This window comes from Vigna unguiculata, chromosome 8 (assembly GCF_004118075.2).
Source record: "Vigna unguiculata cultivar IT97K-499-35 chromosome 8, ASM411807v1, whole genome shotgun sequence".
Taxonomy (NCBI): domain Eukaryota; kingdom Viridiplantae; phylum Streptophyta; class Magnoliopsida; order Fabales; family Fabaceae; genus Vigna; species Vigna unguiculata.
The window spans coordinates 36,914,907-36,937,859 of NC_040286.1; the positions used below are offsets into that span (position 1 = coordinate 36,914,907).

The window sequence follows — 22,953 nt, forward strand, 5'->3', positions numbered from 1 at the left end:
ACACAAAGTCACAAAGCGTTGGGAGCAATGATGGCCAATTGTTAAACAAATGGAATAATTCACTACAGCTTCTCTTTTTCTGTGGATTTGAGAAACTTGTACCCTTCTAAAAAGACCTAAAGAATGTGGGATTCTCCTACATAATTGCACTTTCAATTTGAGTTGGGCATGATTTTGGTGGCACAAGCCTCATAATTCATACGGTACAATGTCACGTTACATGTTTTTTTTTTCGTTTATCTTGAGTTGTCGTTCCAGGTAGGGTAATTATGATAATGATAGCTAATACTTGTTTATAAAGATCTCAGCATGCTTATCTAGCTCATAGGAACTCATCAAAAGAACCGAGGGGAAAAAGATAGACCAAAATTCAATATTATCCTATGAATTTGGATTCTTTTGTCCTCTTTTTCTTCTATGTCTTCATAATATACGGATTACTACTAATTTTAACGTTTTAAAATGTATTAAAAAAATATTTAAAATATCAATACAATGTATTTTTAATATTCAGACAATACTAAAATAAAATAAAAAATCTGGACTCAATATCCTATCACTCCTTCGATTTCTAATTTTGTAGTTCATGCATGAACGATTCTTGCATTAAAATATTGTTCATTGATATTATCCATGAAAAGTTTAATTAGTGTTGCATTTAATATATATAATTTACCATATTTAGCACAATAAGATTAAAGAATATTCTTTGAGTATTTTAAAAATATTTAAGAGAAATATTCTTCGAGAGAAATGACATTAATGTTAATATATCAGATGTCATATCGAGTATTTTAAAAATATTTAAGAACATGAATAAAAAAAATAAAATAAGAAACAAGTATATTTATGAAAGAGGTATGTTTGTTACATTGATAAGGTGGAGGAGCTTTTCGAATTTAAGAGTTTCACATTTGATTTGATGCGTCATGCTTTTGTTCTAATGATGTCATTTGTTAACAACAAAATTGTTATTATTTATGTTGGCAACATTTATATGTTATGTTATGGTGACATTAATTCTGACGGAAATTTTATTTGTTGTTATTGAAAAAAAGAAAGAAATTAAATGAGTGGTGGATTACCTGCCATGTAACCCACGTAAACTTCGAGTCAAACCTCCTATTTTTAAAATCAACTCGGTCAACAAGCCACTTTTACTACATTTTTCCAACGTCTACAAGGGATTATGATTGTTATAATCATCATCATTTTATTCAAAATTTATTTGTTTTTTAAGATGAAAAAAAAAATCATAGATAGATTCACTTTAACTGAACTCAACTCTTTAACTATTTTTTGTGAGGAGAGAAATTTGATAATAATAATAATAAGTAATAAGGAAACTTCAATAATTCTTGATAGTTTAGTGAATAAAAGACAAATTAATTTTACAAAAATAGTTGACTTTTTTAGAAAATATCCCATATAAAAATTAATGAAGACTCAAAATGTTATTGATTCGGTTACTCTTATTAGAATAAGTATTAACATAAATCACTAAATAATATCTAAATTTAAAAAAAAAATTAGTTATTATATTGACTAAGTTAATTATTATTTTATTTATTTAACGAACTAAAAGTTATTGACATTTAAAACCGATCTCTATCATTAATGAAAAAGACTATAATTGATTTCTGAATCTAAATTAGTTACTAAAATTTCAACTTTTTATTAATATTGATTATTTAAATTAGTTTCTAATTTAAAAACAAAAAATAATAAGAATTAATAACTGTAAATGGTTTTTATTAATAATATAAATTATTTTAAATATTATTAATTTTTAATTTAATCAATGTAATAACTAGTTATTATTTTTATTTTAAATTTAGTTATTATTCAATAATTTCTTATGGTATAATATATATTTTTTACTACATATATCCGGTGGAAACATAGCTCCCAAACATTCTTAAATACATAGGAAGAGATGTTAAACAAAACTCCTAATATGCAATGTTAACATTGAAATAAATGTGTGTTAAGTAAGTGAGAGCCACAAACAAAGTGTAGAGGAATTTAGATTTTCTGCTGGTTCTGTGTGTGTTGTTTCTCTGTTGTACTATCATAATATATTGATTATCATTAATTTCAACGTTTTAAAATATACTAAAAAGATATTTAAAATACCAGTACAGTACAATACATTTTTAATACTCAATAGATGACGATACTAAAAAAATCAATAAAGAATCTGGACTCAATGTAGAGTTGTGAAACTTAAACCTACACACACTCTTTGTTTTTTGTTGTCATTTTCTTTTCTTTTTTCTTTCTTTGTTTGTTGTACTTACCTTGATGCAGGAATGAAGCATCATTGAAGGTGACTTAGATTTTGCTATGAAAACCATTTTTTTCAACCTTTTGATTAATTCCTTCCACATGAGGTTGTGATGATGAAAGATATGACTCAAACACTAATTCTTATCATCATGCTTACACCATCATCCCATTCTCACCACACAAACACAAATATCTCATTAACCATTTTTTAACAAATGTTTAGTTAAATTAACTCTTCCAAGATCTTGGTTTCAACAAAAGTAACAAGAAGTTTTTCTTTTTTATATTCAAAATGATATCAAATTTCATTACGTCATACATGTTGCATAATATGATTTCTTTAAACAATCATTTAAAATTTATTTTAATTTCTACATTCATCTAAAAAAACAACATAGTACATTAATTTGAATAAATATGTTAAAGTACACTTCTACACTATCATTGTTAGTCCATAATTATTTTTTGGAAAGTTTTTAAAAAGGTTTATTGTGTAAAATTTCTAATTTATAATATTTATACTTACCAAGTAAATTTTTGCATACTATATTATTCTTAGGACCACCACTTCTTCATTCATATCTAACTGTACTTCATCTTCCGTATTCATTCATCGATTAACTTTAATTTTAGTAGAGAATGATCTCATAACTTTTTTAACATGATGACCAAGTTGAAAATGAATATCATCAATACCAATTAAAGTTACATTTTATCACGCAAATAACTTTTGGAATTTTTATTTTTATTTTTTACTCTAAATAGAACAAAAGATACATTAAAAATTAAAATTATTACAATTTAACCTATTTCTTTGCATAAGATATAACACTACTTCTAAAAATATAATCAAATAATTTCAAATATCACCAAGTATTGTTTAGTATAAATAAAATATGTTAAATATTATCAAATTAAATTTATGCTATAAATTCAATATATATATATATATATATATATATATTCATAACAAATAGCAACTTAATTATTAAATCAATTAATGATTTTTCAACTTGATTCTTTTTTTGTGTTATGGTGAAACGTAGGGCTATGTATTATTAGAGTGGAACAAAGTGATTCGCAAAAGTACTTTTAATACATGGCAATAAGTGTAGGACAATGAATAAAAATAAGAAGAAAAAGAAAGTGAGCTTTAGAAGAACTTAAATGTGATTAAAAAATAAAAAATGTATAAGAGTAAATATAGCATAGGCTAAAAATGGTAAAGTAGAAGAAAAGATGAAGTGGGAAGGTTGTTAAAAACAAGTCAAGACTTTAATTAAGCGATTCTGAAACGTGGCTGATGTCAACTGATGCAAAACTCCAGCTATCATCCAACAATTTTTCTTCTTCCATTTTTTTTTTTTTTTATATTTATGAACCTTAACTTTCAGTTTAATATAAAACCACACAATTCAACATCGCAGGTGCTACTCATGTAACCACCCATGAGAAAGATATATAAATATATGATTTTAAACAATAGTAAGTCCAAATAGTTATACCTATATATTTATATTAATATGTCAATAATGATTCCAATTATTTCTAGATTTAGATTTTTATATAGATCTCTTTATTGTAAATAAAAAAGAATTTAATGTCATAAAAAAATATTTAATAAGTCTTACATTATGTAAGAGTCGATGTAAGTTTAAATACTCATGTTTTCCTCTATCTTTTAATGTGTCTTTTAAGGATCAAACTGTGATAGAGTTTTACGTTCTAAAACGGAGGATAATACTTTAGAAATATGTTGGTTATTCTTAACGATGATGTCAGACCGATTTGGATCGGATCAGAACACTTTAAAATTTACTATAAAAAGTAATTATTTTTTTCTTATACATCTAATAAGTCTCACATTACTTAGGAGTCGAGATCAAGTACAATTTAAATATTCTTTTTTTTTTCTCTTTTCTTTGAGGTGTTTTGTAAGGACCAAACTGTTATAGAGTTTCGTGTTTCAAAACGGATAATACCTCAAAAACATAGTAATTAGTTTTAATATATTCCTAATGATGTTGTCGTATTAGAACAATTTTAAAAATTTTAACTTTTTTAAGATTTATTATATATATATATATATATATATATATATATTTTTTTTTTTTTTTTTTTTCTAATTCTTATTGTTCTAAATTTGAGTTCTTTTTTAACAAATGAATCAACGTAATAACCTTTTTGATTAACATGATAGTTATAAATAAAAATAATAATAAGGTGGTGTGGTATGCATATGCCTACGAGACACATCATGAGTGCGTTATGCTGACGTTGATGGGAATAAGGAAAGCAAAAGAACCTTGAGATGAAGCAAAGTGTTTGTTATTCTATTCGATGTGGGTCTTCATTGGCAGCCAACACTATACGTTTTGAGGTTTGACTTTCCCAAGAGTGAACCTCTGCTTCTGTTTCTACCTCTCACGCCACACCCCCCACTTTCCTATATATACCTTAAACAATCTTTGTCTTGCTCCTCACATTTCCATCATTCAACAACTTTTTCTTCTCTTTCCACAAAATGCCCAACCAAGATATTACCAGTTACCTTAAAGAACCTCGTCTTGTGGCCAGAAAGTTCTTGGCCAGACCTCAACATGAGGGTGTTGGGGCAGTTGTTAGAAGAAGCATAGGCAGGTAAGACAGAATACATGAGATACATGAGATTTTGTTCTTCAAATGTATATTGCATTGCAAGTTTTTAAAAGTTTAGTTTTTTGAATTGATTGGTTATGTGGGTATGTTCAGATTTGAGCTCAAGAACTTTGACCCTTTCCTTGTCTTGGATGAATTCTCAGGTAAAACATCTCTATAATTTTCTCTGTTTTTTAACTTCAATACTGAAAAAATACATCAGAGTCAATCTTGTTTGTGTTTTCTAAGAATGTGAAATTCTGAATATTGCAGTCACTGCTCCTGCTGGGTTTCCTGATCATCCACACAGAGGTTTGTGAATGAGATTTTTTGTGTCATTGATGTTATGTTCTTCAGTGATATAATTTGTTTATCTTCTAACTCCTTGTTCCTTGTGGTGTTTTTTCACTTTTCTTTTGACAGGATTTGAGACAGTCACATACATGTTGCAGGTAGAGCAAATTTTCATTCCTTTGCTCATTGATCATGAAACAGTTTTCCATCATTTGAGAAACATTGTGTTAAGTTTTTTACTTTCTGTTGCAATCCGTGTTACAAAGTCAAAACCACATAATATAAAGGTCATTGTGCAAATCACACAGTTGAAAAACCAAAAATAGTAGTACTATTTCGCTTTATGAATTCTTAATCTGTGTCAATCTGTGTGCTGGTGGTGTGGCAACATGTAAGTCACAAATTAATGATTCGTTACGAATTGAGCCATTTTGATTAGTGCCACAGAAACCAAACCATTAAAGATTATGTCCTTGTTACCATAGTAGTTGGTTATGACTTAAGAGCACAAAGACAAAAGTGACCCCACATGTTGCTGTCTGGTTTATTTTTCTAGAATACCAACTACCATGTTGAGTGCAATGTAATGTATACAAAGTTGTGTATTGGTGACACATGCTTGTGCTGATGTGATAACCTCACCTGAATGCAACTTTTTTGCACAATTCAGGGATCCATAACACATGAAGATTTTGAAGGACGAAAGGGAACAATTGAAGCTGGTGATTTGCAATGGATGACTGCAGGAAGAGGGATAGTTCACTCAGAAATGCCTGCAGCACAAGGAACTCAAAAGGGTCTTCAGCTCTGGATCAACCTCTCTTCAAAACATAAAATGTAGGTGCAAAATCCTTCTAAACCAATCACAGCAATCACAGAGACACTTTTGAATATACATATCTTAATAGATTACTTATTGCCCTTTTAAAAGGTCAGAACCAGTAAACAACTTAATTAAGTACTGATTGAACTTACAGAAAGTGATTTTTATAATTGAGTTTTGGATAAGCATCAACTGTGTACATGTTTATCAACAAAATCATGTCAAATGAATTTAAAAATGCAAAAACTACTTTTTGTTATTTCAGGTCATACCTCTTTCTTGAAATCAACACAAAACCAGAAGTGTACTAAATTATTTATCTTTACTTGGTGTTTAAAATTTCACCTCTCTAACCAGGATTTTTTCTTAACGAAATACTGAAATCATAATGTGTTAGCCTTATTTTGATGACGTACCTCTTGCGTCAGTGAAGATCATCATCATCATTATAGTTTTTTGGATGATGCTCTTCACCAAATATCAATGAGACAAAAAGGAACTGCACTATTCACAAGGAAACAAACAGTGAAATCTTTTTAAACTTTCTGCATTAAGATATGGCTTCCTCACTTTCACATGTGACTTTTTTTTCTCATGATTTGCCATCATATATACCATTTCCTGGAAGTGCTTTTCAATAGAGCATTTGAGGAAGCAAGTGTGCAAAATGGCCTGAAATGGCCAGCATAAAAAAAAAAGTGCCTCTCACCACCCCATATTTCCCATGGTGATGATGGAAGTTCCAATGATAAAAAGGGCAACCATAACATGTTGTAAATGCTAGTTTCAAATGAATTTGTCTGGTTCTGGATGACCCACTACAAAAAGAATTCAACTTTTTCATCAGTGTCTTCTTGGAAGTACTGTTTGTGATCCTTTAAGAAAAAACCATTGTCTACCTTAAAGTTTACGTTATATTGGTAAAGTAGTTTCTTAGTTAAGACTCTAAAGCTTTGGTCTGATATGTGTTTGTTTGTACTGTTATCTTAGGATTGAGCCAAGGTACCAAGAAATGCTGAGCAAGGACATAGCTGAAACTATGGTAGATGGAATAAAAGTTAGAGTGATAGCAGGTGAAGCTCTTGGAATAAAGTCTCCAATCTACACAAGAACACCAACCATGTACTTGGATTTTTCCCTCAAACCTGGTGCACACTTGCAGCAACTTATACCAAAATCATGGAATGCTTTTGTGTACATATTGGAAGGAGAAGGTGTTTTTGGGAACCAAAAGTCTCAACCTGTGACTTCACATCATATACTTCTTCTTGGTTCTGGGGATGGTCTTGAAGCATGGAACAAATCTTCAAAGGTTCTAAGGTTCATTTTGGTTGGAGGAGAACCATTGGGGGAACCTGTGGTGCAATTTGGACCCTTTGTGATGAACACTCAAGAAGAGATTGATCAAACAATTGATGATTTTGAGAATTATACCAATGGATTTGAGAAAGCAAGACACTGGAGGTCTGAAACTTCACTTAGCCTTGATTATTGATTTTGTATTAGGTCACATTTGTTGGTTGATTTGGGAAACATGGGAAGAAAAATAAGTTCTGATGTAAATTGGAATGTATGAATTAGGTCAAGAGTTTCTTTCTATCCTTTTTAACTTTATATTATGTTTATACTATACTGTTTGAAGGCGTAAATTAAAATCCACATGTAGTAGGTCAAAAAGAAGAGTAAAATTATAGTTAATTAATTACCCTTCTGATTTTTAATTTTTTGGTTTTAGATTCTCTTTATTTATTATTATTATTTTTTTTTTGCATTAAGTGGCTAACACAAGCTTGTGTTGTGGAATTAATTTGATGAGTAGCATAGTAATATAAAATCTATTCAGATGTCTTCATGTTGATGAGTATGCTTAACATTTGGAAGTGAAAACGACATTATATTAAAATAAGTTGTAGTAGTAAGTTTGAATAAATGTGGTCAATTATCCTAAATCCACGTTTTTGGCTTGTAGCATGCATACCCAAAAAAAAAAACAAAGACTTAGCTTTAGTCATAATTTGAATATTACTATTCACCAGCAGCAATTTTTGAGTGTATTTTTGGGTTGATTTATTTTATTCAGGTTGACTTAAATAAAATTTTAAGGGTTACAAAACTTTCTTCGGTTTATTTTAATATATTTTTAATAGGTTTTTTATTTCCAATTGTATTTCTTTGATGATCAATTTGATCTAATCCATCCCAATTACAATGCGTCAGGTTTCATTTATACTTAGATCAAATCTTATTTAACTCAAACTAACTTACTCTCATATGAATTATTTGTGTTATTAATAAATTCTGTTATGTTTTTCAAATGTTTTCAATTAGTTTAGACAAAATTTATATAATTTATTTATTTGTTGACTTGAAGTCATGAATTAATTTTATAAGAATTATGTTATTTTTAAAGTATATTCATCATCTTCACTAAATCTAATTCAAACTTAAAGAGAATTGGATTGGATTCAATCTAACATAAAAAATACAAAAATTCAACCGGATATTTTTTAGTCGATTAAAGAATGAATTTGACTAAATTCTGCCTAACTCAACCCGTCGAACACTCCTAATTTTAATTTTCTTAACGAGAAATCAATATAAAATAATCTTTGCCATCGTTATTTATTCATTATTATCATTATACTGCCTATTAAAATATCATGCATCGTTACCAATTTATCACCTATTTATCATCTGTTAAATTATTTACGTTTAATCATCAATAAATAACTAAATAATTTATATTAATTATAAAATAATTTATAGCTGCATGTAGTGAAATTCGACACCATGTAGTGTTCAAATAATAATAATAGTTAGTGTCACCCAATGTTTTTAAAGTCAATTTTATTTTATAAAAAATCTTGAGCAATTGTGAAGAGAGTACTTGTATTTAAAAAAGTAGCCTTTATCAATATTGAATATATATACATATATTATGTTTGGATAAATATGCAAATAATACGTAATAAACAAACAACAATTTATTCACAAAATAATAACACTGATAACAAAAAATAATATAAAACATATAATAGTTAAGTCTCTATTCTTCAATAATATGTTGCAAATGTTGATTTGCTTATGTGCGTTTGATTTAATGAGAATTGATTGAGTGGTAGGTAAAATTAAACTCGTCTCAACTTCAATCAATTGATAAAGTTCCAAAACAAAATTCTTTCAAAATTAGTCTTGCCAACGCTTGTTGAACTCACAAGAAGACTAAGAGTGAAAGCAAGAAATGTTGACATTGGTCTCCAGCTATAACACGTTTATGTGATTTTTTTTCTCCATCAATGTTTCAATACCCTGCATTTTCTTGTCTCAGACATTGGTCTTCGACGACTTAATACTAACTCTAATGGGAGAAAATATCAACCAGCCTCTAATCAATTGATTAAAACTTGTTAATCATATTACGCGGTCTATGGAATTGGCTAACAAAAGTAGGTTTACAACTCTATTTGACAAAATTTATTGAAAACGTGAAACCTTAAAACTATTACCAGAATGAAGATAGGATTTCATTCAATTTTACAACTCCTTTATCTGCAAACAACACAATACTGCCGAAATTACTGACCTAATGATTTTTAGGTGGCATACCATATAGAAATAGAGAAATTTAGAAGGAAAAGCTTTGACAATTTGATACCATGTTTTGAAGCTTGGAAAAGTATGCAATTTCATATTCATTCAGTTTCAGAAGTTCCATAGCAGCACAGAACTAAACAGGGGAGGGAGAGGGCTCATGTAACACAAGTACAATATCCTCATCAAGAGCATTAATCAAACTCACCCTTAAGCTTCTGTTATTTCAATTTCAAATACTTTTTCAACTTCTACCATGGTGTTTCGAGCGTCGTCAATTTCAGGACCTGCCTTCTCACCAGAGTCCTCCAACTCGGTCTGAAAGTGGGAAATAAAATAAAATAAAATTCCAACGTAATGAAAGGTTACATCCAATTTCAACAAACGCTTAAATTAAACATATCAAGTTGATTTTTAAATCAGAGAAGCCTCCCTGGGACAAAAAGCAAAGAGTTTTGTGCATAAATGAAAACAATTTGGTTTGTTTTGAAGCTCCAGCTTTAAATACACACAAATTGGGTTGATAAAAACAACAATAATACTTGCAGAAAATATTTATAAAAATTCAAAATAATTTAACACAGTACAGAAGTCTTTTAGTTGCAACTTTCTCTTATTTCAAATAAAGATCCGACAATCCCCAACCAGGCAATAATTCTTTAACTTCCACCTTGGGATTAAATGAGATAAAGAGGAAGTTGAAGGAATTCATTGAGAAAGTGTGCACTAGTTGAAGAGAGACACATTGACTCAGACAAGAAAAAAACAATAGGAACTAGGAAACACAAATTTGTATTGAACATAGAACTAGCAAGACCAGGAATGATAAGAAAGATACTTATATTCCTTTCCCAATCGATTTGATCAAAATACATAAATCACAAACATGCACCATCTTCCATCAGACCAATTAAGGGTGAAAACTATTAAGTTATGTTGGGAAGATACTTGGATTCCCAACAAGTTAGCAGGGTGATTTTATGATAGAGCCAAGGCATCAAATGCCGAGAATGTCAAAGTTACTTAAAATATCAATAACAGCAGAAACTGAGAGATACAGCAAGCCCAGAAACAAGAAATAAAAAGTACCAATGTCTTTTTCAAGTCTGACAGAGAGGCCTCAAGGCGCTTGCGGCAGTCAGGAATCATCATCCTAGACTCAGCCAACACATTTTCCTGTTCATATCCAAATTAGTTCAGCAAAAGTTACAATCAATTCTACAATCTTGTTTTTAGCTGAGAAAAGTAAACAACATATACGTATGATAAGTTTAAAAAAATTAAAGAATGGAAATGCAGAGTGCTTAGGGTATACCTGCTGCTTGAGATCATGAGGGTCAGCTCCCTTTTCCTTCATGTCAGCAGTTTTGGCAGCTTCTCTCTCAACTTCCTTCTCATAAGAACGCAACTCCTTCACTAATCGCTTGCAAGTGCTTGTCTTGATCTTCAGACTTTTCAAAGTAGCCATTGAATTAATCCCTACATAAACAAAAAAAAAAAAAAAACGAATATAAAAAGAAAAGTGTCATCAAATTTTGCTTCCAAATAAAAAATCATAACACTTTGCAATGTAATCTCATCGCGATGTTTCCCGTCTAGCATTAACCGCTTTTTTGAGCGCTTAAAATGTAAATCGAAATTCCGAATCCAAAAGACAAATGAAAGATGATCGAAGAGTAAAACGTCAAAAAGCACCAGAGATTCGCTTCAAATTATTATTGTGACTAAAGAATTATGATCGAATTAAGGATAATGAAAACGGAGCGGTGACGTTCAATTTTACCTTCTGTTTGAGTGATCTTTGCTCACTATGTTGTTCCTGCTAGCAGTGCCCCAGCGCAGATCCACGGTGAAGGAGGCGAAGATTCAAGAGGACCTTTCCTTTTCTCTCCCTAAAACGCATCGTTTGCTTTTACTTTCAGCACCCCCATAATTTCTATGTGCACTCCATAATTTTTAAAATAATTATTTTATTCTTCATCAAAGTTACATCTGGAATCATCTTATTTAAAAATATTCAGAAATAATTTTTTAGGAATTTCCACAATATGATTTCTTGAAAAGGATTTTCGAAACTTAATTTCTAAAATAAAATTTCTATAACAAATTTTAAAATAAAATTTCTAGAACAGGCTTTCTAAAACACGTACATTACCTTTTAAAACAAATCTTCCATAAACAAACTTTTCAGAACAAATTTTGTGAAACAATTTTTTTTTCTTAGAACGAACATATATTTTTGACCTAGAACGAGCACTCACTCTCCTTTTGCAATGGAGAATGACACACGGAGACAATGAACACAGTAACGGCAACAGCATCAGTGATAGCAGCAGCAATGGCATGGTGCAATGAGGGGGAGTTTTAGTCATTTCCCCTTAACATGGGAGTACAGTTAGTAGTATTTGAGGTGCAGGAAGAAAAAACATGCATCGTTTCATTGCTTCTTTTCTTGTTTAAGTTCTTCCTTCTCATGGGAGCCCAAACCCATGTGTCGAAGTCCAATTCTCACCATGAGGATAAATTAGCTCAAATGCTTATTTAACTGCGCTATACCGTAATTTCCGTTGAGTACATGTAGTTGACTATTATTTAAGAGTTAAATTGTCTAAATTTACGCGCGTGAGCAGGTTCAATTGGTATCAGTGCTGGATACCCAAGAAGAAAAACCAGTGCTTGAATGATCTTTAGAATTCTAACAAAGATGGGAAAGATAATTTTCTAATTCAAAAAGGGTTACGCGATGTAGGTATTGGAATTGGGATCTAATAACTAAATAATAAAGTTTAGTAAGTTAAGCGGAATTGCAAAATCGCAGAGTTTGGTTGTCAAACAAAAATCGGATCCAAATAATACTTATACTAAATCATCATACGATAGGTCATCCAAGTTAAACAAACCATATTGGAGGTCAGTAACATGTAAACAATCCATGCGTCCTTGGACAGTTTATGGTCATCCTTAAGTTAAAAAAAATGTTGAAGGCTAAAAGGAACCTAAAAAATAAAATAGAAAGGGTGACAACTTATCTACATGATACCAGACCACCATGAAACCCGATTTCTTATTGAGATGTCGGGTAAGATCCCTTGCTGCGCTGCTTCAGAGACTCGGAGAAAAAAGAGAAGGCTTCTTTTAGTTCTTCTGGAAGAGGGAGTTGAAGGGAGAGTGCCAGGGGAGGACGAGCACTGTATTGCACAGATCGTTTTTTCCAGGACATGGGAACTGCAAGTGCTGGTTGCTGCTTGTTTAGCCCTTCCATAATAAAAGAAAATGCCCCAAAAGTAAGACAGCTCTGCAAAAGAGCTTGTGGAGCACCTGCAAAACCATAGATCATAAGTCCTGATAACAAAACACAAAACAAGTACAAAAAATGAAATTTACAAGTTTATTTAGCCAAAGAGTTTTTAAATTTAGCAATGATTAGAAGGCATTCTAAGTCAGCAATTTTTTCCACTCCTTTAAGGTAATGGTATGCGGAGAGAATCCAAGATCACGTGATTATGATATCAAGAATGACTAGAAAACTTATTCAGTGTAGCCAGCCACATTGGCAAGGCCTTTTTCTTAGAAGTTTCAAAGAAGGCTCAAATTTGTTAATTTATTAGTATAAAATAAAGAAAAGATACCTGGAAAACTTAGAGCAAGTCCAGTGCAACAACCCGCTACCCCCGCATTAATGACTGCAGATAAAAAAGAGTTCACATTAGCGGTGCAAAATCACTAAAAAAAAAGAAAAACTGCCAGTTTGGAGTTAAATTTTCATACCATCATCCTTTCCTCTAAGTCTTTTCAAGATGCAAACAACCAAACTATGAACTCCAGACAAAACTGCAAATGTCTAGTAACAAAGAAAAAAAAACATTAATTACAAGCTAAATTAAAACAAACAACAAAATTATATATAATCAAGTAGCGAACTAAAACAAGCAAGGAAAATAGCACCGAGATTCCAATGCACCTTTGCATAAGACCCCGCTTCTACAAAGGATCCTTTAAAACCTTTCTTCTTAAACAATCCAGCACCTGAAACAGACCACATCAAGAATCTCTAAGCAAAATTCAGAAAAATCAACTCACAACTAGGCCATCAAAAGTCATAGTTCTCAAGATTTTTCCCCTATACGCACTTTTTAAGGATAAACACACGTTCAAAATACTCGTGCCAGTTTTTTTTTTTTTTTTTTCACTCAAACCTACATTACTTAGAAAACTAAACTGATTATTTCCAAAACCTAAACATACTTGAATTTAACCTAACACAAGACACTTGCTCCTGTAAACCGAGTAAAAAACACACTCTTTCAGAGTTCCACTCAACTAAGCGTCAATCGTCTAGCCACGACAAATCATAGCTAAAACGAACCAATCGACAATACAAAAAGACATACAACACAACGAAGAAGAATTCAAGCACTATATCCGCAACACACACATACACTATCAACAGAAAGCATAAATATTCGATAAAAAGGCGAGCGAAAAAGTCAAGCTTAAAAAACGGAAATTAGTTCATAAAACGGCGGCGTGATGCGATAATACGAATAAATGATGAGAGGAGAACCGTATCCAAAGACAGAGCCCATGAGAGCGCCCCCGGCTGAGTCGGTTGCGAAGCGGAGGAGGCATACGGCAGGAGCGGCGGGGACGAGAGCGCTGGGAGGACTAGGATTGGACAGAGAATCAGAATCTTGAGGCTGAGAAGTAGCGTCAGAATCTGGCGTCGCCATAGATGAAGAAGTAGAACCTCTCTTCTTCCTTCGTTTTTCTCTTCTCGATTCTGTTGTGGGTGACTGCGAGACTGTGATGTTATCCCTTTCTAGCGCTCTACACGACGTCGTTTTCTCACCCCCTAATTCTCTTAAACATAAACCCTGTGCAATTTTTTTTTTTAAAATCACTTTATAATTAGAAGTAAATAATAAAATATTTGAACTTGTTTTCACCTGTTTCAACTATTTACTTTATGGTAAAAGTTTTCTTTTGAAAAATGTAAACAAAACGTGATGTTTTACAATTGATTTCAATTGATGGATTCAAGTATTGGTCATTTAATCATGATCTACTTACAAAATAGTTATTCAATATTTTTCTTAGTAGTAATCTATACAAATCTTAAATTAATGAACAACTGGTTTAAAAATAATTTTACATTGATTTTGTTGTATTTAACTCTGCGCATGTCTTCGGCTATTTTTATAAAAAAGAAAATCTATTTGCAAAATAATCGGTGTGTTTGAAACAACGGTTGAGATTTCCTAATAATAATAATAAACAAATCATTTAAAAATATTTATAAATGTGCCGAAAATTATTCAAATTGTTGAAAGCAATACGTCTAGAATTGAAAGCATGAGATGATCATGGTCATCAAACGATTATTTAAAATTATTTTATTGTTAATTTATGTAATATGTATCCCTTCGCTGATCATAGAAGACGTGAATAAAAGAGACTTTTTAAATGATCTTTATATTTAATGTGTTTAAACAAGATTAGATCGTTCACACACAGAGGAAATATACATAATATATTTTTTTTAAACAATAAAAACTCCTTAAAATTTTGGTTATGTATGAACTATCAAAGTATAAAAATGTTTCCCTCCCCTGTTTTAAAGGCTTTTTATTTTAGAAAGATTTTAAATTAATAACTAAACTTAATGAATTATATTCGAAGAACTCTAATTTCATATTTTATATTCAAGAATTAGTTATTTCAAATATAAAACTAATTAGCATTATATATTCTCAAACTTATATGATGTATCGTACATACATTTTCTCAGACAATTTTTTTGATACCTTTTAATGATTTGATTCGACATATTTCAGTTATATTTTACATATTAATCTGTGCAAATGAAAAATATGACTAGACAAAAATCGCTTTAAATTTCGATAAACTTGAATTAATGCCTCGATAAATGGTTGAGACAACAGTTAACGTTTTCACGTGTTAGATGTCCTTTCATGCTTGCAAGTTGTGTCTGTATTCTAGTAGACATTATTTCCATTCCTCAAATAATTCAAACATTTCATTAAAACCATTCAAATGTTGCTACTAACCTACTTTCAGTACAATCAGACAAAAGAACTGGAATTGCACACAGCTTAAAAAAAGAATGAATTTTAAAATAATACAAGAAATATAAGAATAGACTTATTGATCCAAGAAGGATCTGATGTTAATCCAAGAAATGGGGAACTAATAATGCTGTTGATAGATTGCTCCAAACTCTACTCTCCATGCCTGATCCTCACGGGAAGTTGCATTGTCTTGAACCACATCAGAATCCTCTCTAAATAGTGGCTGCAGTGCAGACTCTGGTAATTTGCTCTCTGCAAGGTACTGCTTCATGGTAATCATCTCCATCTTGTGTTTTCTTTTCAGCTTCTCCATTTGCTTTTTTAGCTTTTCATTATCTTGTTCCACTTTTGTGAAATTGTCCTGCATAAGAAATGCAAAAAGTCAAGACAAAAAATATAGAAATACCAAAATATGGAGTCCTTTCTTTTCACAGAACATTTTTGTTACAAGATGATGATTGATGATATTTTTACCTCTGCAATAGAAGCTGCATGCTCAGCTTCTCTTAGTCTGACAAGAAGTTCCCCAGCAGCATGAACAGCTTCTGCAGTTTCTTTAAGTTGAATCTTGAGATTCATGTTCTCCCTTTTTAAGAATTTTGCTTCCCTTTCTCTCTCCACCCTCAATGCAGAAAGCTCAGCAGCAAGAGATTTGGCAAAGCGAGCATGACCCTTCTTTCCAGCCTTGGCCGCTGCTCTCTTCACCTCTGCTATGCCTTCCATTATAGCATTGTGCTTTGCAACCAAATCGTTATATTTTTCTTGCAGATCAGCATAGTGTTCCACCATTCTAGCATGTCCAAGAACTGCTCTTTTTAGTGCATCGTCTAACTCTTCAGTGCACTTTTTCTCTAAACTCAGTTCCATCTCCACCCTCTCTGCTCGCTGACGGTTAGACTCGAGATCAACTCTTAGTTCATCAGTCAAACAAATCCACTCACTTTCCATTTCTGTCCATCTCTGTCTCTCTTTTTCTAGCTCATCTCCATTGTTATCTTGAGAAAATACAACACTTTTTCGCTGTTGAATGGATCTTGACATTAACGATAATGACGATCTTAGTTTGTCGGTGGACTTTCTGACTGGTGCATCGCTACATATTTGCAGCTTGCATCTTAGATTTTGAATCTCCTTGAGAAGTTCTTCCTTCTCAGCTGCATCAAAAGAGCTGTCTCCATTAGTTACTACTTCCTTAATTTCGCATTTTTCCTCTACAATATCAGGTAAATATTTGTCTAATGAAGTGCCTCTTGGAAGCTGCAAATAACATAAGAGGAGGAGCACAAGGGTGAGATAAAAACCTTCAAATGGATAGAGCTATATCGTAAATTATTGTAAATTACAAAACGAACAACTGACCGTGTCTTCATCATTCAGCAAGTTATTCTCCTCGTGTCTAGTCTGTTTGTTTCTCTCAGGATCATACACAATGATAGAAGATTTTAGTTCTTTTTCTCCTTTCAATTTCTCCACCTAGACAAACCAAAACTAATTTGTTAGTACTGTAAATTCACACTGCAAACAATAATTCATGAATGAAATTGCTCTTTATACCAATTGATTTAGTTCTTCAATTCTAGCAGCTTGCTCCTTGCAAACATTCTCTAGCTCCTTTTCTCTTGTGATCGCTTTTTCCATTATGCTCTGTGAATCCTTGAAGCAAAAACAATAATAATAAGATAAGATAAATGAGTTTTACAAGATAACTAATCGAAAAACTTTCTGGGAATTTTCTACAACACATACTTCTGAAACTTTATCTGTCACCCCATCTGGAATTTCTGCTTCAGTAGAATCCTGGTTGCATATTCTTTTACGGCAAGGTTCACAAAGCAAGGTAGCAATACTTTCATCGACAGAATATTTCTTCTGTTGCGTTATTTGATCACCAGAGTCGTCGTCCTTGTCTATTTCTGAACAAGGTCTCAAGGTTAAGTGATCAAAAGAGAAGGAAGCTGAAGATTTGTTTAATGTTGAGTTTCGCTGATGATAATCAATTATCTGCAATCCCCTCTGAAGGCTTGCGGCTAAGGATTCTGTAGGACCTGCTGGAAAAACCTTGCTTGATCGTAGTGACAACCGCATATTCTCACCCTCTTTACTTGAACCCAAATTCTCCTCTGCCACATTGTTCCAACTTCCCAGACAACTTGATGTATAAGCCATACTTTTCCTCTGGATATTTCTGATTTTTGGAGACTCGGACAACGGTGGTTCCTCAAGTATTGGAGATCGACCACATGAGCTAACTGAAATGCTATCTCTGAATGTAGATTTAATTGACCTTGAGGCATTAGCTGTGCTTTGAAAGTCATCAGCGGAAGTATACAAGGTGGTAGTTGATCCCTCACTTTCCTCAGGACAAGGCTTACACAGTGTGTCTTCAAAACATCCTTCCTCCTCTATTTCAAATTCATCACCACTGGTCATATCTGCATCACAATTTTCTGCAACAGAATAAAATTGTACACAATCTTCACTGTCAGATATCTTTTTAGGATTCCCTTCACATGAATGATACAATTCATCAATCTGCTGGCGTAACTGCCTTATGTCTTCCTCGTCCACATTCACCTCTTCATCAGTGTCTTTATCAATACAAGGTAGGAGTATAGAGCGGTTTAAGCTGACACGAAGCTGATTGAGACTGTCCCGAACATTTCGTCCTTGGAAGTATCCATTTTTAATCCCATCGGAGTAACGAACCTCAGCCTTTGCTCTAATAAGTTCTTCCTGTAACCAAACATGAGTAAATTCTTGGATGTTATATCTGCAACAACCCATTTTAAAAACTATTCAAATAAAGTCTTGGGGGAAAACAATACCTTCAGTTGCCGGATCTGATCACTTAAATCATTAACATCATCCTCCTTTATCTCATTGATAACAGGTTCATTTCTAATGGTTCTTACTCGCTGTCCAAACCTGAGTGTGCGCAAAGTTTCACCGGTATTCCTAAAATAAACACATACAATGAGTACCACTAGAAACTGTTGGGAATAGTCCAAGTGTGAGTTAAAAATCTCACATTGGATAAAATAAAGTTCCCATGACCCCAATTGTCTTAAGGTTTTGGAGTAAAAGTGGTGTCAAATGCTTTATATGTGTAAGACTAATGTCATATATAACCAAAACATATGAAACATATCCCAACAGTGGTATCATAGCCGATGGTTCGGAGTGACTGACCACATAACCATAACAACAAAGAGATCACTGAATTACTTGTTATCGGGGGAGATGGAACATATTAACGAGAGTTTGGCATTTCCACCAAGTGATTCTTGCAGTAAACGTGTTAAACAGGAAGTCCTGTTTGAAATTTCTTCTGCTTTTCCTGACAGTGTTTCTTTAGTCAGGACATCCACTAAATGCCTACAGTAATGAAACAAAATAGAGGTTACAAAAAGGAAAAATAAGGACGAGATAACTTCACCCTTTAAATAAAAAAAGAAGACCAAACCATTGCTTCAAACCAACACTATATGCCATCCAATGCACTTTGGACTCGGACTTAAAATTTGCAATAAACAGTTAAAATCACAAATAAAAAATACTAAATATCATGAGAAAAGAAAATTAAGAGAAACCATGTATGTGTGCCTGGACGGTTTTAATACATTTTGGGCTAACTGGAAAAACTAGCAACCTAAACTGCAGAGTATATGAACCAAGTGTAATATAGTCATGGCATGGAAGCTTACCCGAGCTGAGATAAGGACTTCTTTACATTTTTTATTTCCTTTAGACATTGCTTGCCTGCATCCTCAATTTTGTTTCTGTCCTGTCCAGCAAGATCAATCAGGCTAATTCTGCTAGATTTTGAACTACTGAAACCCTTTGATGATATTCCCTGCAGCACCAATCAAAGAAAGAATGATATGTGATCAATATGCATCTGTCCCAATGTTACATAAGAAAAAAATGTTAACTATCTGCAGTTAGTCATGTTAAATGCAATTATAGCGGTAATACCTTACACCAAGATTCAATGACAAAAGTGAAAATGATATGTGATCTAGAGCTCTTAGAATTTAAGCTTGTTGCTCCAACTTTTCTGCTTGAAAGTCCCTGAAGCATATAACGACCAAATTAGTAAGCTGATAAAGTACATATAGCATATACATCTAATCTTCAGCAGTATATTTGCTTTGATACTTCCCTAGAACCTACCTTAATCAAAATTTGTGTCACATCATCATAGCTAGTAACATATTCCTCAGTCAGATTCTCTATATACAAGGCATTTTTGGAATCGTCTTTCATCTGCAATAATTTGGACCAGCCATAAAAGCATGCAGCAATGAAAGGACAATGTATTAGTAAATAATGTTTAATGAGAGATTGGTGTAATACAAAAGGATGTCATATGCATGCCTCAAGGTTGCGCTGGGTGGGATCAAGTAAGTCCCCAATTTGTTCATTGTATATCTGTTTCAAACAACAGAAGAAAAACAAGATCAGTATCATATAAGCATTGGAGCCAAAATGAGAAGTTCTATAAAGAAATTACCTCAAGAAAAGAACATCGACATTGATAGTTGAATTGTTTCCCATCAGACGCCTGCTGCTCCTAAAATAGTAATTGAAAATGAAAATTAGTTAATACTCAGAAAACAATATAGAAAATATAGATTTGGTGGTTCAAGCTGGAAGTAAAACGTACTCTATCAAGCTCAGAAAACAACATTTGGAAGATCCGAGGAACAATTCCCTTGTGACTTTGAGGCGAGGGCTCCTCAAACATGGCACTTGGGGGACCCCACATTGTGTAAGTCTTTCCACTTCCAGACTAACAAAAGATTAAAGGAAAATTAGGAAAAAAAAAATGTTCAACACTTAATAGTCGATCAAGAATACCGTTATATATAGCAAACATGAAGTAGTACCTGGCCATATGACAGAATTGAAGTGTTGTAACCATCCAAAGCATTTTTAACCAAGGGAACACCCACTGACTGAAAAATATCTTCCTGAGCAAACAAAAGCAAACATAAATCACACTTATCTTCTCTTATGAGTATGAAACAACAACATGGAAGAAAAAAGTAAAAAGAATTCCTAGCTGTTTCCCTCATAAAGCAAGTCATATAAATAGTACCTAAGTGACTTAAACCTGTAAGAAAAAATTATTAAAAGAGAAAATATATTGGGTTTGGTGTTCATTTATAAAGAACTCACAAAAATAGTAAGTAAATTATCTTAATACTATCATACAAAATTAATGAACGATAAAAGAAATATATAAATCACAAATCTTTTTACCTGGTTGGTGTTCGAATCAAAAACTGAATCAAAGGTAAACTGCCTATCCCCGACACACAAGGTGTCAGAAGAAACCTTCTTAACAGTTCGATCTCCCTCTATTCCATTGTCGTTGGTAGGTCTGATTCGAACTACAACCTGTGTCAAAATTAAATTATAAGCAAACAAAAAAGCATAAATTTTTGCACTTACCCATCTTCAGACTCACAGATTAAAACTTCAACATTAAAAGCTAAGCTCAAAAAAGAGAAAAAAAAAATTGTACTTACCTTCACTGGGGGGTCTGATTCAAAGGGGGGTTTCGATTGGTGGAGGTTGTTCTGAGAAGTTGAGGTTTTTGAGAGTGATTGCTTGATTGTAGAAGGCAACGCTTGGTCATGGTTGTTCAAGATGTTGGGATCGGTGGGGGGAGTGTTCTCTGCATCTGAACTTGGGATTTTAGAGATTGAAGTGGGTTTTTGCTTGGAAGAGAATGATCTTGGAAGAAAGTTTCTGAGAGATGTGGAGGAAATGGTGCCAGAAAATCGAGTCTCTGATGTTTGCGCATTACTGAATTGCCTCATGGTTCAGGCTTTGCAGAGCAGGTAGATAAACTAGTAATGGATCTATACAGAAACGAGAGAGAAAGAGAGAAGAACAGAGAAAGAATGAGAATTTTGGATTCCAACGTTCACAAGAGTGAAGACAGGGATATGAGAAACAAGTTTTTGAATCCAGTAATGTTTAGATGACCGTTGGAAAAGGATAACTGCGACTGAAATGACCAAATCACCCTTTGTCTTTTCTGAAGGCAAATATGATTGCCTCTGAGAAAAGAAGAAAAACAAACGTTAGATTTAAATTGTGCGCGAATGTGATTTATACATGCTATTTTTGTTTCTTCTGCTCTGGTAAAACATTTCAATTATACAATTTAAGCATTAATCAAATATATATATAGAGATAAAAATAAATAAACAAAAAGATTTAATCTTACTTTTAATTTTTTACTTTATTTAAAATTAATGGTTAAATTAATTACAGTTAATTATTTCTCGAAGTTCATTAATTTTTTTTCTACAAATTTTTAATTTTTACTCTTCATTACTATGTATACGATAATTATTTATTAAGAAAATAAGTGGTAAAAAATATTATTATTTTTTTAATCAGTTGCGGAAACTCTACTCGAAAAAGCATCTCATTTATAAACAAAGAATTTCCTATATGTCCACATTCTAAAATTTCAATTTTATCTTTTAAAATATAATTATTTATTAAATTTTAAAAATTGATTGTTATTTTTATAAAATTTTGTATAAAACAGTCTATTTCTGCTTGTTCTCTTTTTTCCTATTTATTAATCATTATTTTCTCATCTTTTCGAATATATTTAATTTTACTTTTAATAAATATAATTTTATTTTATATATTAACTTAATAACAATATAATCATCTACTAATAAAATATATTTAAACCTTCTTTTGTGTCGTAACAAAAATAGATACTCTCTCTACATTTCGTTATTCCAATTTTATCTTTAATTATTATTTTAAAGATGAATTATTTTATAAATAGTTTATCTTTAATCATTATTCTAAAAATCTTTATTGTCTTTAGTAAATATTTTAAAAACGTATTCTTTGTGTATGTATTTATTTTTTAATTTAATATTTAACAAATATTTTAAAAAGTTATTTATGTAGTTTTTATAAATCTTAACTCAAAGTTTTATGAAAATTGAAAAGGGAGAACAATATATAAATAGATACACTTTTTATTTTTCGGTTTTACCCTAAATTATTATTTTAAAATTTTTAATTATTTTATAAATAATTTACTTTTAATCGTTGCACTAAAAACCTTTTTTTGTCTTTAATCGTTATTTTAAAAACTGTTCTTATGTACATATTTTATTTTTCTAATTTTATATTTAACAACTATCTTAAAAATTCATTATATATTATATATTGAACTGAACTGAA

At 31.7% G+C, this 22,953-nt stretch overlaps 4 protein-coding genes across 5 annotated transcripts; 1 reads left to right on the top strand and 3 right to left on the bottom strand.

The window, feature by feature from the left end:
- Positions 1 to 4,726: 4,726 nt before the first annotated feature.
- Positions 4,727 to 7,673, top strand: LOC114194639 (pirin-like protein). The gene is made up of 6 exons (XM_028084986.1): positions 4,727 to 4,929; positions 5,041 to 5,090; positions 5,200 to 5,238; positions 5,350 to 5,378; positions 5,891 to 6,057; positions 7,034 to 7,673. The coding sequence occupies exons 1-6, from the start codon at positions 4,814 to 4,816 to the stop codon at positions 7,536 to 7,538; spliced, it is 906 nt and encodes a 301-aa protein (XP_027940787.1). The 5' UTR covers positions 4,727 to 4,813; the 3' UTR covers positions 7,539 to 7,673.
- A 1,994-nt stretch (positions 7,674 to 9,667) lies between these two features.
- Positions 9,668 to 11,546, bottom strand: LOC114194706 (tubulin-folding cofactor A). Its single transcript, XM_028085076.1, has 4 exons — positions 11,418 to 11,546; positions 10,950 to 11,113; positions 10,724 to 10,810; positions 9,668 to 9,952 (listed from the first exon to the last, which is right to left on the bottom strand). Exons 2-4 carry the CDS (start codon positions 11,100 to 11,102, stop codon positions 9,845 to 9,847), a joined length of 348 nt encoding a protein of 115 aa, XP_027940877.1. The 5' UTR covers positions 11,103 to 11,113; positions 11,418 to 11,546; the 3' UTR covers positions 9,668 to 9,844.
- A 913-nt stretch (positions 11,547 to 12,459) lies between these two features.
- LOC114194707 (mitochondrial import inner membrane translocase subunit TIM22-3) lies at positions 12,460 to 14,462 on the bottom strand. The gene is made up of 5 exons (XM_028085077.1): positions 14,199 to 14,462; positions 13,596 to 13,660; positions 13,403 to 13,475; positions 13,264 to 13,317; positions 12,460 to 12,952 (listed from the first exon to the last, which is right to left on the bottom strand). The coding sequence occupies exons 1-5, from the start codon at positions 14,362 to 14,364 to the stop codon at positions 12,699 to 12,701; spliced, it is 612 nt and encodes a 203-aa protein (XP_027940878.1). The 5' UTR covers positions 14,365 to 14,462; the 3' UTR covers positions 12,460 to 12,698.
- Positions 14,463 to 15,643: 1,181 nt separating this feature from the next.
- On the bottom strand, positions 15,644 to 21,710 carry LOC114195232 (kinesin-like protein KIN-12F). 2 transcript variants are annotated; one of them, XM_028085629.1, is made up of 16 exons: positions 21,258 to 21,710; positions 20,989 to 21,126; positions 20,613 to 20,696; positions 20,390 to 20,515; positions 20,237 to 20,296; positions 20,101 to 20,154; positions 19,897 to 19,989; positions 19,699 to 19,794; positions 19,428 to 19,576; positions 18,949 to 19,098; positions 18,549 to 18,678; positions 17,470 to 18,456; positions 17,278 to 17,367; positions 17,083 to 17,196; positions 16,198 to 16,980; positions 15,644 to 16,084 (listed from the first exon to the last, which is right to left on the bottom strand). In XM_028085629.1, exons 1-16 carry the CDS (start codon positions 21,549 to 21,551, stop codon positions 15,842 to 15,844), a joined length of 3,591 nt encoding a protein of 1,196 aa, XP_027941430.1. In that variant the 5' UTR covers positions 21,552 to 21,710; the 3' UTR covers positions 15,644 to 15,841. The 2 variants fall into 2 exon arrangements, with proteins under 2 accessions (XP_027941430.1, XP_027941429.1); XM_028085628.1 differs by having other exon boundaries at positions 17,278 to 17,376; positions 21,258 to 21,706.
- Positions 21,711 to 22,953: the final 1,243 nt, after the last annotated feature.

What these genes read in the sequence shown, in the direction of transcription:
- LOC114194639 (XM_028084986.1), top strand. Translation starts at nt 4,814, where the DNA reads ATGCCCAACCAAGATATTACCAGTTACCTTAAAGAACCTCGTCTTGTG. An exon ending in GTTAGAAGAAGCATAGGCAG is followed by an intron (nt 4,930 to 5,040) that starts GTAAGACAGAAT and finishes GGGTATGTTCAG; the next exon opens with ATTTGAGCTCAAGAACTTTG. An exon ending in CTCTCTTCAAAACATAAAAT is followed by an intron (nt 6,058 to 7,033) that starts GTAGGTGCAAAA and finishes CTGTTATCTTAG; the next exon opens with GATTGAGCCAAGGTACCAAG.
- LOC114194706 (XM_028085076.1), bottom strand. Translation starts at nt 11,102, where the DNA reads ATGGCTACTTTGAAAAGTCTGAAGATCAAGACAAGCACTTGCAAGCGA. An exon ending in CTCATGATCTCAAGCAGCAG is followed by an intron (nt 10,811 to 10,949) that starts GTATACCCTAAG and finishes GGATATGAACAG; the next exon opens with GAAAATGTGTTGGCTGAGTC. An exon ending in CAGACTTGAAAAAGACATTG is followed by an intron (nt 9,953 to 10,723) that starts GTACTTTTTATT and finishes TCCCACTTTCAG; the next exon opens with ACCGAGTTGGAGGACTCTGG.
- LOC114194707 (XM_028085077.1), bottom strand. Translation starts at nt 14,364, where the DNA reads ATGGCGACGCCAGATTCTGACGCTACTTCTCAGCCTCAAGATTCTGAT. An exon ending in ACTTAGAGGAAAGGATGATG is followed by an intron (nt 13,318 to 13,402) that starts GTATGAAAATTT and finishes TTTTATCTGCAG; the next exon opens with TCATTAATGCGGGGGTAGCG. An exon ending in ACTTGCTCTAAGTTTTCCAG is followed by an intron (nt 12,953 to 13,263) that starts GTATCTTTTCTT and finishes ATGGTTTTGCAG; the next exon opens with GTGCTCCACAAGCTCTTTTG.
- LOC114195232 (XM_028085628.1), bottom strand. Translation starts at nt 21,551, where the DNA reads ATGAGGCAATTCAGTAATGCGCAAACATCAGAGACTCGATTTTCTGGC. An exon ending in GTCGATGTTCTTTTCTTGAG is followed by an intron (nt 20,155 to 20,236) that starts GTAATTTCTTTA and finishes TGTTTGAAACAG; the next exon opens with ATATACAATGAACAAATTGG. An exon ending in CCACCCAGCGCAACCTTGAG is followed by an intron (nt 19,990 to 20,100) that starts GCATGCATATGA and finishes AAATTATTGCAG; the next exon opens with ATGAAAGACGATTCCAAAAA.